Here is a 13,496-nt window from a genome sequence, read left to right as displayed (position 1 = left end):
GCACACATATGCAAATATATGAAAATATATCACAAAGAAACTTCTAAATTCTGAATTTGAACAGAAAATAAGATCTTGTCATTGTACAAACTTCTTTTCATCCAAAGAATTACAATGTTTCAAGGGCATGTCTAGTTGGCTTAGTGCTGCTGTGATGAAACGCTAACCTAAAGAACCTGGGGAGTAACAGTGGCTTTCACTTACATGAATATTGACTTAACATCTCCAATGTAATATACTTAAAAATGTGTAAATTGCTTTAGTATCTTTTGTATTGAATTATGATGCAGTCTAGCAATAGAGTCTAACATTAAAAAACATTAAATTCAGTGATTAATTTATCTATTTGTTAAATCACTTAAAATTTTTGTATTTTCAGCATCCTAAATTCTAATGTACAACTAGGACAATTATGTAACACTGATTTAATTCCTATTGATGTGTTACAATATCCTCTTGTTTTGTTTTGTTTAAGACAAGTACCTATGTTAGAATCGAAAGAACTTCAGGTAATTCTCAGAGACATATATTCTGTGGCTATAAAAAGAAAATACTCCAGCAGAATCAAAGGGATTATTATTAATAATAAAACGTACTCAGTGAGTATAAGCAGTAACAATCTGTAGACAAACTATTGGAAACAAGGTGATAGAAGGTTTGGTAGAATTGTCTTCTTTATTTCTTACTGGTAGGTATCCTATTGACTTGCAGGCAGAGCTGAGGGCGTGCAGTCTGCCTTTCCTTTCCACGTAGTGCTGGCCGTGGGACCCTCCACCCAGCTGCTCAGAATTGTATCGCTTTTGATCTGAACAAACAGAACTCCAAAGAAATTGCAACGAATATACAAATGTTCTACAAATTTTATCTCTTTTTCTCCTCCATAGATATGACATCTGCACTTATAAAAATAAGCCCTGTGGAACACTGGGTAAGTTTGTCTTGTTTTGTTTAATTTTTTAGAGTTGTTCTGTTTGTTTGTTTTTTGATAAAAGGATAGTTTAGATTGTCTTTTTGAGGCAATGATGTTACTCTTGATTATTAATAGTTTGGTTATTTTTCTTTCTGATATATGGGACATTACCATTAAAATTTTATGTGACCTTTCCTGCATATATAATTTGCTAGAAACAAATTATTCTCCCCATAATAATGAATAAGCTTAATTTTTGATTGCCTTTATGTTTTCTGGCAAATGATATGAGTGAAAACGACTTAGGAGATGGTTTAAAAATCAGTAGTAAGTATAAATCAAAGTTACCACTCATTTTCATAGTTTCTGTCATTTTAATTCCTTGTTTAAAACAACAAAAATGAGGTGTTTGAGAAGAAGTGAAAATTGCTTGAAATAAAACAATGAATTAAGAGAAAACAATCAGCTTGAGATACTTAGAAAGTAGGTGCAAAGAATAACACTTCTTTGGTGCAACTGATTGGGGAAAGCTTATCTCCTGTGAATCAATATATTACTAAAAATGTTAGTACTGTCAATGAAGAATTTAGTCAAACAGTATTGCAAGAGATGAGAGAGGGGGAACTTTCTTTCTTATGTTCCCTAAACATCTTTTGCTTAAAAAAATTTCAGTAAATATCTTGAATTTCCACAAAAAGGACATTTTTTTAAGCAGCAGTAGTTGGTATTGGTTGACAGTTAAATGCAAATTCGAATGAGTTGATTCAGCCATTTCCCAGAAGACCAGATAACCAGGCACCGTTGCTGTTTGAATGCACAGGAAGGTTGGAGTGCATTAAAACTTTCTACAAACTCAATATCTATGCGAGACAAATTTTTCTCTTCCCTAGGTCAAATCTCAGTTTTCTTATCTGTATATGAATAATTAGGAAGTCGATTCCTGTTAATATCCAATTAAAGTTAGGAGAGAAAGAGTTCCCAGCTTTCTGGTGGGATTTTTCTTTTGCCTATTTTTTACACAGCTATTTCCTGTTTACCTTGATATTCATCACTACAGGAGAAATCCCAACTAGCCAAAGCCTAGCATTAACCATGGAAAAGTTTGCCAGTTAATACCTATCAGAGTTCTCTGCTGAGCCAGCTCAAGTTGGGATTTTCTTTTTAGCGTTTTAAGGCCACATGAGAAGTTGAGACTAACTTTGGCAGTGGCACTGTGTTTGTTGCTTTTTTATCATCTTTTAAACCTCCTTGTTTCTCACTTTTCTTATTTATGAGTAGGGCATGATACCTGCCATTTTTACCAAGGGATATTGTTAAAGTCAATTAAGAAAAAGGTACAATTGCTTTGAAGCTCAGTATTAATTAAAGGAACAGCATTAGTATTTAATGGAGGATCACCTGCGGTGTTTTATTTAGTTCATTTATTTATTGTTCAAATTCTGTACGTATGTATTAGTGTGTTATCTACTTCAGAACCAATAGACACTAAGTCTCAAAGCAAGTTTACATGTAAACTAGCTTATGTCTTCAAGCATATGTTTATTAAAGAAGTAAGTGTGCATGTTTTTCTTGGCTCTTTGAAGGTGTATGACTTTTACACAGGCTTTATTCTGACATCAGTAGTGCTGCTACATAATATTTCAGTGTCATTACTAATGACTGATGTAGATTACTGTCTAAGTTATTTTTTTCAAAATAATATATTGTAACTTTAGTAATTCATTTCTCTAGTCAATAAAGTAATTGCAAGGTACATATGAATCTGTTTTGAAGGTCAATTACTTTGTAAATTAAAATTATAATTTTGAAAACTGAATAAAATGCATATATAGATACTTGTATTGACTTATGTGGAAAATGTCAGTACAGAATCAATCAATTTATTACTATTTTACAAATTTTATTTTAAATAATTTATTACCTAGTTTAGGTAATTTATTCACCTAAAATTTATTTATTTAAATAAATTTATTTAAATAAATAATTTATTTATTTTGTATGGATGTTTATGATGAGCTTTTTTTATAATCTCTTGGTTGATAACTCTGATGGCCAGTTGTATTATAAGGGAAGTTAGGGTTAAGGTTGCAAACTGACTGTCAAACTGAGGAAATCCAAATGACCCAAACAGTCTTGAAACCCTGATTAACACTAGTACACATAGGAAGTTTGAAAGCAGCAGTTGTTAGGAAACTAGGAAACAGTGGGAGTTAATGAGCATAGACTAGTGTTTATTCTTGGATTAGTTAAGATTTACCTTTGCTCTCAAAATGCACCTTTTCTAAAGTTGATTAATTCAGAATATAGCCATAAAGCACACACCAAAAGAAAGACCATTTTCATACTCAATAAAGGAAAAAACAAAGCAAAACAACAAAACAAAAACCAACCCACTCCAGCACCACCATCATTAGAAAAAAAGGTAGTCTGTGGAAAGTACCAGAGATGTTAATTTGTAATAATTACAAGTAATGATCTTTTAAACGTGACTCAGAACAGAAACGATTCTCATTGTTATTTTGTTCTTTCCAAATGCTCCCCCATACTGAACCCAAAAGCTTAGAGCCAAATCCTGTTTTTATCTGCATTGAGCACTCCTGTCTGCATACACATGTGTGTTCTTTAGTGGAAATTAGAAGTAACATTTATGACATACTTTTTGTTAGCCAAAGACTGAATTCTTTTTGCCCCAAGTGGTCCATCTTTTTACTGTTTTCTTTTCAGGTCCCAGTACTGTTAAGTGGAGTGGAAGGTCAGCACAGTGGTGTCCTGCGTGCTTATACTAACTCTGAGGCAGGGTTTAACCCCCTTTCTACCTCCTGCCCACCCTTATAAAACAGTAGACATACCCAACAATCCCCTTAATTTTGTTGTAGTGTGTCTATTATTTTAATATATCAGAAAGAACAAGTAACACAATATCTAGAGCTTCCTTAGTAGAAAAATATGGATTGACTAGTGTAAACTGTTCTCAATTAGTGCTTCTGGGAAATTGTACCTACCCACAGAACACTGCTGGTTGCAATCAGTGAATATCCACTGAACTGAGCTGAGGTAACTGGGACGGCAGTTTCTGACATTGGAGTGGCATGATAGCAGAATACATAAAATGCCCTCCTCTCTCTAAATGACTGCTCTCTGCATTTAGTATTTGGGATCTGCTTCGTTATAATAAATGGCATATTCCATTTCTTATAAAACCCTTTTTTATAAGTGCTGATTTAAAAGTCTATACTAATCCACAGAGCATAATCCACAGAGCATGGTATTCATTTGGAAATAAATACTAAAGCTTCCAAGGGGAAATACCTCAAGTAACATAACATTTCAGTAGAAATCAGCCAATTAACACCATGGTTTTGCTTTATTTGTTAGAACGCTAAAGCACTGAAGGGGGATGGGAGAGAAGAAGACAACATGGAATGTATGAATGATTTCCCTCCATTAAAAAAAGCAACATGACAACAATGTACACTGCTGCCATCAGGGCTAATTTTCAGGAATTAAAGATGTACAGACGTCTCACATCTTTCATAGTTTCCCCTGTTTTGAACCATCCATTTTGTTTTTATAAAAATGTCATTTATAAAACCATTTGGGATTCCCTCCTTTTGTTAACTAAAATGTTGCTTGTATATTTTTATGAACCCACTAAACTTAAACAGATCTCTTTAGAAAAATAACGTGGATATATTTTGCTTTCTACAGCCTGAAGAATATTAAAATAGAAATGCTTTCTTGAATTCCCTTTCCTGGCTCAAGTTACTAGGTGGTCCCAAGTTACCAGAAGTAAAATTTATAAATCTAACCCCTAGTCTAGACATTTTCCAGCACTGACTGCAGTTCAAAAAATATTAATGTCTAGCCGGCAAAGTGAAATTTCCCCCAGTGATTTTGCAAACGACTAGAAAGTTAACCTTTTGCCAACTGCTCCTTCTGTGCATGGAGGTTATTAAAAAGAATCCAGGCATTTAGAAGTGTGGGCTTTTAAAGGCTGAAACACCTTGGCTTGACCCGTTGTGTCTCTCTGTTTATTCAGGCTTAGCCTCTGTGGCTGGGATGTGCGAGCCTGAAAGGAGCTGCAGCATTAATGAAGACATTGGCCTGGGGTCAGCGTTTACCATTGCACATGAGATTGGTCACAAGTGAGTGCGTTTAAGAAAACCAAATAAACTCTACAACTCTACTCTTTAGGCCACTTGTAACTACTGTGTGGGAAGCCTGCGCTCAATTCTTTTTTATAGCCTTTTTGACAGCCTTCAATAGAGTGTGTTATCATTTTGTGTTTGGGATAAATCAGTGTAAGAACTGGAGGCTTGTTAAGCAGCCAGACGTGTCACACTTGAGCATTGTTCTGGCATTTAAAACAGTAAGTTTTAGATGCTTCTCTGCACCTCGTTCTCATGAAGGCCAACTGTGCAAGGAATCTCTCTCCTCATCAAAGGACAGTTTATGTATTACAGTCATTTGTTTGGGGTTTTGTTTTCTCGTTTTGTTTGTACTTTTATTGTTTTTTGAGGCAGAGGCTTGTTCAATCGTCCAGGCTTTCCTTGACCCAGACAGTCTGGGCTGCAATGCACAATAGTCCTACTAACCTTACTCTGCCTCAGCCTCTGGTTGCTGGAGTGACAAGTACGAACTCCCATTTCTGGTTCCACATACTTGTTTAAACTCCTTGACACTGTTTCCTTCACATGCACCCTTTGTGAAACTGGAGTCATAGCTTCTCCAGGCATGGAGGTTATGTAGATAACTAGTACTGTCGTGTGTACTCACATGCACTGAAAAACATGTACGTGTAAGAGTGCATCTTTGGTTCTTAGGAGGACCTTAAGTTTTAATATTTATTTCAAATAAATCTATGTCAATGTTTAAAATGATACTTTCTCCAAACCCCCATCTGACAATAAACCCCTTATTTCAAAGAACAAACAAAAGTAAATCTACCTTTTGTAAATTGTGAAGTGAATTAAAAATAAAGTACAAGTAAAACTCAGTATTTATGCTTCAAAGTTAATTCATGAGAAAAATCCATAGTTCAGGATCCTTTCCTCCTCCCCTCCCCCCTCCCTCCTCCCTCCTCCTCCCTCCTTCCTCTCTCTCCTTCTCTTCCTTTCTCTCTTCCTGTCCCCTCCTTTCCTCCTTCCCCCTTTACTTCCTCTTGCTCTTTCTCTCTTAAAATTTAGCCCTAACTAAATTCTCAGCAACTTGTTTTTTCTTTTTTTATTTGGATTTGAATTGGGTATAAATCCAATAAACCAGCAAGTGTGAACCCAGGCTGGAGTTAGATAGAAAAAGTCACTTTTATACTTACAATGGGGCCTTAAAACATTGGCATTCCAGTTCCCATTGCAACAAACATCAGGGAATGAAAGAAAAGCCTTCCTAACTACTCAGTTCATCTTTAACTCACTGCAAAATCAGGCTCACTAATGACTCATAGTTTTATGCAATTGTACCAGTTTTGTGTTCTGTTCTGTTCTGTTCTGTTCTGTTCTGTTCTGTTCTGTTCTGTTCTGTCCTGTCCTGTCCTGTCCTGTCCTGTCCTGTCCTGCTTTGTTTTGTTGAAACTGAATCTCACAATGTAGACTTGGCTGGCCTTGGACTCACAGAGATCTGCCTGCCTCTGCTTGGCTCCATACCACATTTAATAGGCCGTGCTAGAGTCAATTGTATTGAAAGGTTCAGGTAGATACCAAATAGTGGACGAATAGTGTGTTATGAATGCAGCACCTTATGCAATCAATAGTTAGCCTTGGCCAGGGCCTCCACCTGCTCGCCCATTTCTTTTCATATTTATTTTGTTTTTGTTGTTTTGGATTCTCCTCTTTCTTTTAGATATATCTTAATGTTTTGCCTGCATGTATGTATGTGCACTAAGTGTGTGTCTGATGTCCTCGAATGTCAGAAGAAGGACTTGAATTCCCTGCAACTGGAATTACAGGTGGTTGTGAGCCACCATGTAGGTGCACGGAATTGAAACCTGGTCTTCAGCAAGAACCATTGCCTACCTTTCCTCCATGATCCATTTTTAAGTTTACATACCTTAGGTAAAAATGCTATTTCTTTATACCATTTATTAGCATTTTTACTACCTTGCAAGCCTTCTAGATTTTATTTATTTGGCCTGTGTGTCAGTCCTTTGAAAGTCCACAAATTAATGGTTTATACTTTACGTAGAATAGCTGGGAAATGCAGACTATTCATCTCAAGTTGGTAACCTGGAGTAATGTTCTTTCATAGTTAATCCTTTTTGAAAGTGTGCCTGTCTTTGACACTTTTGTCTGCTATGTATCCCTTTCCCCTAACTGGACTGCCTTGTTTAACCTCAATAAGAGAAGGTGAGTCTAGTTCTACTGCCACTTGATGTGTCAATGCAAGTAGATATCTGAAGGGAAGAAGAGGAGGAGGGGGAGAGGGAGGGAACAGGAAGGAGAGGAAGCTGCTCAGTTCACAACAGGATGTAAAATAAATAAATAAATAGAAAAATGTGTCAAAAATGAACAGAGAAATTTCATAAAATCCTTGGGATTAAGAGTTAGTCCTTCCATTCAAATGTGTCAATTGACAGAAAGAACAAAGCAAAAACAAAGCGAGCAGCCACCTGGTTTTCACAGCAGATGAGGATGTTATTGCTGTTTTCTCTTCCTCTTCCCCTGGACAAGATGCTTTAACTGTCATCATTTTAGTGTGCGTGTCAGATTATTATTTCCTCAGGGAAAAATGTTTCAGAAAAAAACCCTTTACTTTTAAGATCTTAACTCAGCAGACATTCTCTGGTACGATTCCTACTATTAAAATATAGACATGCAGGTGTGGAGATAGCTGATGGAGAGCTTGACCAGTACATAAAGGGCATTTGGTCTAATATTTGCTCCCTAACACTTGGTAAAAGTCCTCACCAAACAAGGAAATGAGGGAGAGCACTCCTTCCTGAAACAAAGAGGTAACTGTAAGAATGTATCATGTTCAACATCCTTAGTCATAAGGAAAATGCAAATCAAAACAACCCTGAGATTCCACCTCACACCAGTCAGAATGGCTAAGATCAAAAACTCTGGTGACAGCAGATGCTGGTGACGATGTGGAGGAAGATGAACACTCCTCCATTTTTGGTGGGATTGCAAATTGGTACAACCACTGTGGAAATCAGTCTGGAGGTTCCTCAGAAAATTGGATATTGCACTACCTGAGGACCCAGCTATTCCTCTCTTGGGCATATACCCAAAAGATGCCCCAACATATAACAAAGACACATGCTCCACTGTGTTCATAGCAGCCTTATTTATAATAGCCAGAAAGCTGGAAAGAACCCAGATGCCCTTCAACAGAGGAATGGATACAGAAAATGTGGTACATCTACACAATGGAATATTACTCAGCTATCAAAAAACAATGACTTCATGAAATTCATAGGCAAATGGTTGGAACTAGAAAATATCATCCTGAGTGAGGTAACCCAATCACAAAAGAACACACATGGTATGCACTCATCGATAAGTGGATATTAACCGAAAAGTTCAGGTTACCCAAGATACAATCCACAGACCACATGAAGCTCAAGAAGGAGGACCAAAGTGCAGATGCTTCAGTCCTTCTTCAAAGGGGAAACAAAATACAGGAGTAAATCCTGGGACAGACGTGAAGCAGAGACTGAAGGAAAGGCCTTCTAGAGATTGCCCCACATGGGGATCCATCCACCAAATCCAATTCTTGGGGATGCCATGAGGTGCATGCTGACAGGAGCGTAATATAGCTGTCTCCCGAGAGGCTGTGCCAGAGCCTGACAAATCCAGAGGCAGATGCTCACAGCCAACCATTGGACTGAGAATTTGGTCCCCAGTGGAGTTGTTATAGAAAGGACTGAAGTAACTGAAGGGGTTTGCAACACCATAGGAACAACAACAATATCAACAACCAATCAAAATGTGGCATTGTGGAGACTAGTTTCTGTGGGAACATCTACAAAACACTCCCACATCCAAGGCTCAGGGAACATCATTCACTTTTAAGGGAGACATATGCAGTCTCAAATTTCCTCTCTCATGGCTAACATTTATTCAGCAGTTAATCAGTCACTCAAGCAACCTGTTTTCACCTGAGGTTTATGAGAACCTAGTTGTGGAGGGTTTGAGTTGCATACGTTGTGTTGTGGACTGTGATGTGCACTGGGATGACAAAGACCCACATTGGATGAACGCATGTCTTTACTTACTTTCTCCTCTTTCCTTCTGATTCTTTGCCACTTATTTAAAGGGCATGTTTCTCTAACCCACTTTCATACAGAAGCCAAAATAAAAAGCAAAATCATTGGACTAGGGATGTGTAGTACTCATGTGTTTATAATTAAAATAAGAACACAAAATTTTAAGATTTAGGCATAAAATAAAATTAGAACCTACAAAACTTTTTGATAATACTAATTCCATTTGGAGCTTCTTCAGTAAGTTTACATTTGTATACAGAAACTTAAAATATATTCTATTTTACATAATTGCAAATTCTGAAAATGTTATATTCTATTTAGTACTTTGGAGACTCTAATTTAGTTTGTGAAATAAATTAAATAGTGCTATGAGGGACATTCCTGAAGACAACAACAATTCATATGGTTACTTATATCATCTTTTGTCTGATGGTCATGTAATATTCCAGTGATAGGCTTCAAATATTTAAACATAAATAAGTTTACAAAGACACTTGGCCATCTTGTATAATTGAGCTGAGAGGAAAAATCAATTCTAAGTTGTATAACAAACTGTTCTATATATGTATCCCTATTAGACGTTTGCTTCTTTTAAAAATATTTTACTGTGTGTGTGTGTGTGTGTGTGTGTGTGTGTGTGTGTGTGTGTGTAGAGTGTATGATAGTCCATGTGTCCTCTATTCAGTCCCAGGTTATAAGTATATGTCCACACCAAATGTATTTTCATTCACCTTACATCACGTTCACCCCCCTCCCAGGCACCACCTCCCATAATCCTCCCCTCTCCTCTTCTCCTCTGATTGGGTTCGAGGCCCCCTGGGTATTCCTTCACCTTAAGTCTCTGCCAGGTTAGGCGAATCCTCTCCCACCGAGGCAGCAGAGCTGGAAGAACATATCCCATGTACAGGCAACAGCTTTTGGGGTAGCCCCACTCCAGTTGATTGGAACCCACATGAAGACCAAGCTGCACAACTTGTACAATGTGTGGGGGGGCCTAGGCCCAGCCTATGTATGCTCTTTGGTTCGTGGTTCAGGTTCTGAAAGCCCCAGGGATCCAGGTTAGTTGACTCTGAAGGTCTTCCTGTGGAGTTCCTGTTCCCTCCAGGGCCTGCAATCCTTCCTCCTATTCTCAAACTCCATCCACTGTTTGGCTGCATCTGTCTGAGTCAGCTGCCGTGTGGAGCTTCCCAGAGGAAAGCCATGCTAGACTCCTATCTGCAAGCATAGCAGAGTATCATTAATAGTGTCCAAGATTGGTGCTTGCTCATGGGATGGGTTTCAAGTTGGGCCATTATTGGTTGGCCACTTTCTCTGTCTCCGCTCCATTCCCTGTGCCAGCATTTCTTGTAGACAGGATAAATTTTGGGATGAAATTATTGTGAGTGAATTGGTATCCCTATTGCTTCACTGGAGTTCCTGCCTGGCTACAGGAGGTGGCCTCTTCAGGTTTTGTAGTTCCAATACTATGTGTCATAGCTAAGGTTACTCTCATTAATTTTTGGAGTGCCTATACCCTGCCTTTTTTTTTTTTTTTTAATCCTTTGTCTCTGTCAGATCCTGGAAGTCCATCCCCCTATCAGTTGCAGATTTCCATTCATTCTCATGGCTATTGGGACATTTCTCCTGTCCCTCCCCATCCCGAACTCCCAATTTCTCCCTGCCAATCCCCTCTTCCAATCAGTTCCCTCCATCCATCTCCTTTTTATTACAATTTTATTTCCTCTTCCATGTATGATTCAAGCATCCTTGCTTGTGACTTCCTTTTTGTTTAGCTTCTTTGGGTCTATGGAGTATAACATACATGCCTGTCTTTTGGGGACTGTGTTACCTCATTCAGGACAATATTCTCTAGATCCATCAATTTGCCTTCAAAATTCATGATGCTTTGGTTTTTAATAGTTGAGTAGTGTTCCATTATGTAGATGTACCACATTTTCTTTCTCTATTTTTCAGTTGAGGGACTTCTAGGTTCTAGTTTCTGGCTATTTTACACAAAACTCCTATGAACATAGTTGATAAAATGTCTCTGTAGGATTGTGGAGCATCTTTTGGGTATATGCCTAGGAGTAGTATAGCTGTGTCTATTTCCAGTTTTCCGAGAAACCGCCAAATTGATTTCCAAAATTGTCGTACACGTTTGCACTCCCACCAGCAGTGGGGGAGTGCTCCTCTTGCTCCGCGCCCTCCACAGTGCTCCGCGCCCTCCACAGCAGCTGGTGTCACTTGCAGTTTGATCATAGCTTTCTGACTAGTGTAAGGCGGATTCTCAACAGCTGTTCTGACTTACACTTCCCTGATGACCAGTACTCTGAACATTTCCCTGGTGGCCAGTACTCTGAACAGTTCCCTGGTGACAAGTACTCTGAACAGTTCCCTGGTGACAAGTACTCTGAACAGTTCTTTAGGTGACTCTCAGCCATTCGAGATTCATCTGCTGAGATCTGTTGAGGTCTGTGCTCCATTTTTTGATTGGGTTATTTGGGTTGTTGGTGTCTGACTTCGTGAGTTCTTTATAAGTTTTGGATATCAGCCCTCTGTCAGATGTAGAGTTGGGGAAGATCTTTTCCTAATCTGTAGGCTGGTAATTTGTCCTATTGACAGTGTCCTTCTTACCAGGCTTTGCAGTGTCATGAACTGCGTTCATCAATTGTTGATCTAAGAGCCTGAGCCATTGATGTTCTGTTTAGGAACTGTCTCCTGTACCAATGCGTTCAATGCTATTTCCCACTGTATCTTCTATGAGATTTAGTGCGTCTGGTTTTATGTTGAGTTCTTTGATCCATGTGGACTTGAATTTTGTGCAGAGTGATAAAAATGGATCTATTTACATTCTTCTACATGTAGACATCAAGTTACACCAGCCCCATTCGTTGAAGATGTTTTCTTTTGCAATGTATGGTTTAGCTTCTTTATAAAAACAAAAATTAAGTGATCATAGATGTGTGGGTTTCTTTCTGGCTCTTCAATTTGATTCCACTGATCAACGTCACACCCAACTTGCTGTATGATTTCTGAGAATTTGAACTCGGATTCTTTGGGGATGTGCCCCAAAGAAGTGATAAAGCCTCCTAATTTGGGTCAGGTGATAGGATGAAGTTGGATTACTAATTTCTTTCCTGTGTCTCTGAAACAGGTGAGTTGTAGTCCTTAAGATCTTGGCACCTGTGTTTTTACAGTCCCTTACTGCCAAGCCTGAGAGGTTTGATTCTGGGGATCCACAGGGTGCAACCAAAGAACCAGTTCCCACACATTTTCCTCTGGTCTCCAAATGTATTGCTCTATATGTAAGTAAGTTTAATAAATAAGCAAAATTGCACATAAGGGTGTTGCTTGTGGAATGGGGAGATTGACAGGGGGCCAAGAGCTTTCCGAGAGAAAGAAGGAAAGAAAGAAAGAAAGAAAGAAAGAAAGAAAGAGAGAGAGAGAGAGAGAGAGAGAGAGAAAGGAAGGAAGGAAGGAAGGAAGGAAGGAAGGAAGGAAGGAAGGAAGGAAGGAAGGAAGGAAGGAACACAGACAGACAGACCTGAGTTTGGATCTCCAGAACCCACACCAGGGTTGTATTGAACTCAAGTATCTGTGATCTCTGTACTTCCTTGGAGAGATGGGAGATGAGATAGAGAAATCCACACAAGCTCCAGAGCCACCTAGCCTAGTATATAGTATTGAAAAACAGCAAAGAAGTTTTGTTTCAAAAGGGTCAAAGTTGAGGACCAACACCCAAGATTAGCCTTTGACTTCTAAACTCATATTGTAGCACACATAATGAACCTGTGCACTTGAATGCATACCCATTTACACCCAGAGATAATAAAATTATACTTAAAATTAAAGAATAAATATGCATGTCTATAGGGAGAAAATTTGGATAATCAACTGTTGAGTTAAATTCATAATTTCCAACTGGAGGTAAATTACTAATCTTTAAATTAATCTGCAAAGCAAACCTCATTGGGTCATTTTAAAGCAACCTCTCACAGCCACTGTTTTTTTTTTTTTTTTTGTTTTTTTTTTTTATTAACTTGAGTATTTCTTATATACATTTGAGTGTTATTCCCTTTCCGGTTTCTGGGCAAACATCCCTCCCCCCTCCCTTCCTTATAGGTGTTCCCCCACCCTCCCCCCCATTGCCTCCCCCCCCCAACAGTCTAGTTCACTGGGGGTTCAGTCTTAGCAGGACCCAGGGCTTCCCCTTCCACTGGTGCTCTTACTAGGATATTCATTTCTACCTATGAGGTCAGAGTCCAGGGTCAGTCCATGTATAGTCTTTAGGTTGTGGCTTAGTCCCTGGAAGCTCTGGTTGCTTGGCATTGTTGAACATATGGGGTCTCGAGCCCCTTCAAGCTCTTCCAGTTCTTTCTCTGATTCCTTCAACGGGGGTCC

General features: G+C 38.5%; 1 protein-coding gene across 1 annotated transcript in view; it reads left to right on the top strand.

Moving 5' to 3' along the window:
• Adamts6 (ADAM metallopeptidase with thrombospondin type 1 motif 6) overlaps positions 1-13,496 on the top strand; it is a 217,821-nt gene that overhangs the window by 75,850 nt on the left and 128,475 nt on the right. Inside the window, exons 8-9 of the mRNA XM_032898945.1 lie at positions 885-928; positions 4,950-5,055. Coding sequence (XP_032754836.1) covers positions 885-928; positions 4,950-5,055 — 150 coding nt within the window. The remainder of the gene's footprint in view (positions 1-884; positions 929-4,949; positions 5,056-13,496) is intronic.

This window comes from Rattus rattus, chromosome 3 (genome assembly GCF_011064425.1).
Source record: "Rattus rattus isolate New Zealand chromosome 3, Rrattus_CSIRO_v1, whole genome shotgun sequence".
In the NCBI taxonomy this organism is placed as follows: Eukaryota; Metazoa; Chordata; class Mammalia; order Rodentia; family Muridae; genus Rattus; species Rattus rattus.
This window is presented reverse-complemented; position numbering and strand designations above follow the sequence as displayed.